This window comes from Colobus angolensis, unplaced genomic scaffold (genome assembly GCF_000951035.1).
Source record: "Colobus angolensis palliatus isolate OR3802 unplaced genomic scaffold, Cang.pa_1.0 Scaffold303, whole genome shotgun sequence".
In the NCBI taxonomy this organism is placed as follows: Eukaryota; Metazoa; Chordata; class Mammalia; order Primates; family Cercopithecidae; genus Colobus; species Colobus angolensis.
In genome coordinates this window covers 340,149-343,006 of record NW_012116300.1, presented here as the reverse complement: position 1 = coordinate 343,006, position 2,858 = coordinate 340,149, and the positions used below count along the sequence as shown (strand labels likewise).

The 2,858-nt window shown below is 61.4% G+C and overlaps 1 protein-coding gene across 1 annotated transcript in view; it reads right to left on the bottom strand.

Annotated features, from left to right (window-relative positions):
- The window catches only part of NLRC3 (NLR family, CARD domain containing 3), a 57,342-nt gene that overhangs the window by 39,648 nt on the left and 14,836 nt on the right, over positions 1-2,858 (bottom strand). Inside the window, exons 2-3 of the mRNA XM_011950182.1 lie at positions 2,441-2,694; positions 591-2,340 (exon numbers count right to left, since the gene is read on the bottom strand). Coding sequence (XP_011805572.1) covers positions 591-2,340; positions 2,441-2,618 — 1,928 coding nt within the window. The 5' untranslated portion in view covers positions 2,619-2,694. The remainder of the gene's footprint in view (positions 1-590; positions 2,341-2,440; positions 2,695-2,858) is intronic.

Genomic DNA, 2,858 nt, shown 5'->3' with positions numbered 1-2,858 from the left:
CCTGAGGTTAGGAGTTTCAAGACCAGCCTGGCCAACATGGTGAAACCCCGTCTCTACTAAAAATACAAAAATTAGCCAGGCATGATGGTGGGCACCTGTAATCCCGGCTACTGGGGTGGCTGAGGCAGGATAATTGCTTAAACCCAGCAGGCAGAGTTTGCAGTGAGCCGAGATCGCGCCACTGTATTCCAGCCTGGGCGACAGAGCAAGACTCCATCTCAAAAAAAGAGAGAACAGCACCATGTGGAGACAGACACAGGGAGAAGATGGCCAGGCAATGGGGCAGAGACTGAAGTAATGCAGCCTTTAGCCAAGGGTTGCCGTCAAACACCAGAAGCTAGAGAGGCAGGAAGGAACCTCTCCTATATGTTTCAGAGAGCACGTGGCCCTCCTGGCACTTTGATTTGAGACTTCTGGCCTCTAGAACTGCGAGAAAACACACTTTAGTTGTTTTAAGCCACTAAGTTCATGGTCCTCTGTTACAGCAGCCCTAGAAGACTGATAGAGAGAAGCTCGGTGGTGGGGAGGGGATGGCTTCTGCTCTCTCCTCTGCCCCTTCCGCAGCCCCTGACCCCCGCTCTGGCACCCACCTGAGCTTCCGGCAGTAGAGCAGCTGGGGCAGCAGGCTCTGAAGGACGCCCTGGCTGAGGCTCAGGGACAGGTTGGCCTCCTGGGCACAGGCGTTGGACACCTGCAGGAGGTAGGCCAGGGCAGCACGGTGCGGAGGCCCGGCCAGCCTGGCCAAGGCCCCGCTCTCCATGGCCTCCTCCACGCTGCGGACCAGCTCTGTGTGCTGCAGCTCATGTAGGCAGTGTAGGACATTGATGTCCCTTGCACAGACTGCAGCATCGGGGCGCAGGCAGCCCTGCAGGAGCTCAGCCACTTGGGTCCGGTAGGCCTGGTGCTCACCTTGGGCCAGGAGGGAGCCAGCCAGGAGGGCATTGACCCTCGGAGACAAGAGGCCGGAGAGGAAGCGTAGGAACACGTCCAACCTCCCGTCCTCTGCCTGCATGGCCCGCTGGGCTGCGCTCCTGAAATGCGTGAGGAAGCCCAGCCTGGGCCAGGATACACCGCTCTCAGTGAAGAGGTCGAAGATGGCCCTCCTGGATGCGCCATAGTAATACGCAGCTGCCACAAACTCCTGCAAGGACAGGTGGGTGAAGCAGTAGGCCACCGGCGATGCCAGCGTCTCCTCCCGCTGCAGGAAGCAGCTGCACAGGGCACCCTGCAGCAGAGCGAGGTCCACACCAAATGCCTTCATGTCTTGCTCGTAAAACACGTATTTCTTCTTGAGAAGCCCATGGAAGGCCAGCCGGCCCAATGTCCCCACCATCTTTCGGCCACCGTGGACCACCTGCTCAATGCGAGGGCTTGCCTTGCCCTTCTCCTGCCCCTCCCCGCTGAGGGCCATCCTAAAGTACCATGAGTAGAGCTCGCACAGGGTCCTCGGGGGCCGCAGGTCTGCGTCCTGGGGCCCCGTCCTGCTGCGCCACAGGTGGCCTAGCGCCACCCCCATGAGCCTGCAGAAGGCTGGGACGGTGCACATCAGGTACAGGGCCCTGTCAGCCTGTACTTGGCTCAGCACCCAGCCCAGGAGGGCCTGGTCCTCGGGGAACATCTGTTCCAAACACACTTTGATCTCCTCCTCATTAAAGCCCCGGATCTCCGTCATCCGGTCCACCAGGCCCCCCGGGATCTGGCCAGATGCACTGGGACGGGAAGTGATCCAGATGGAAACTTCTGGAAAGAGGTTGCCACGGATGATGTTGGTGATCAGGTGGTCCACCGGGATCTCTTTCTTGGGGTCCATGCAGGCCACAGTGTTGGAGAAGTCCAGAGGCGTCCTGCACTCATCCAAGCCGTCCAGGATCAGGAGGACCCTGGCTGGGACTGCCACCGCCAGGCTGGGCTCGCCAATGTGCGGAAAGAGGGAGCAGATGAGTCGGTCGGCGCACAGCTTCTCGTGGGTGTTGAGATCTCGGAAGGTCAGAGGCAGCACCAGCGAGAAGTCCTTGCCGACCTGCCCATGGGCCCAGAGGCGGACGAAGTGCCTCACCAGGGTGGTCTTGCCCATGCCGGCCACCCCAATGGTGATGGAGACCCGGGGTGGGACCGACACCCGGGAGAGAGGCAGGAAGAGCCGGTCTAGGGCGACGGTCCTGGCGGGGCGCCCACCCCCGCGGGTGGCCTCCACCTGTGTGAAGTCGTGCTCCCTCAGCTGCAGGTCCGTCAGGCCCTCCACCAGCAGGAGGGAGGCCAGCCTGTGCCAGGGTCTGGCCAGTTCCGGGCCACCTCCCACCTTGCTCAGAAGGGCCTTGCGGTGCCTCTGTATCATGGAGTCTGTGGGACAGAGGCCAGTGGGGAGGGCGGGTAAGGGAAGAGTGGGAACAGACAGCCCAGGTATCCCCCACCCAGTGTCTGCCTCCCAAGCCAGTCCTACCACTGCTGCAGGGCCCCAGCGGGGAGTCTGGTGTCTTGTCCAGGGCCTGAGGCGTCTGGGAGCCTTGACTGCCCTTCCCAGCCAGCAGATCCATGAGGGCTTTCACCTGCTCGGCCGGGGAGCCTGTGCCGTGGCCCTGGCCGGCCTCCCTGCCGGTCCGCACCTCTTGCTTCCTCATGGAGTTGGGGATTACTTCCAGGAGCTGTGAAGAGAGGGCCTGAACCTGCTGCCTGCCATGCCTCCCATCCGTCAGCCTGGGACAGGTGAGCAAGCTCCCAGGAACGGGGTCAGGGATCCCCTCTTCCTCTTTCCTCAGCCTTTGGGTGGTCCACTGACCTGATTTCTTTTTTTCTTTTTTTTTTTTTTTTTGAGGCAGAGTCTCGCTCTGTCGCCTGGACGGGAGTGCAGTGGCCGGATC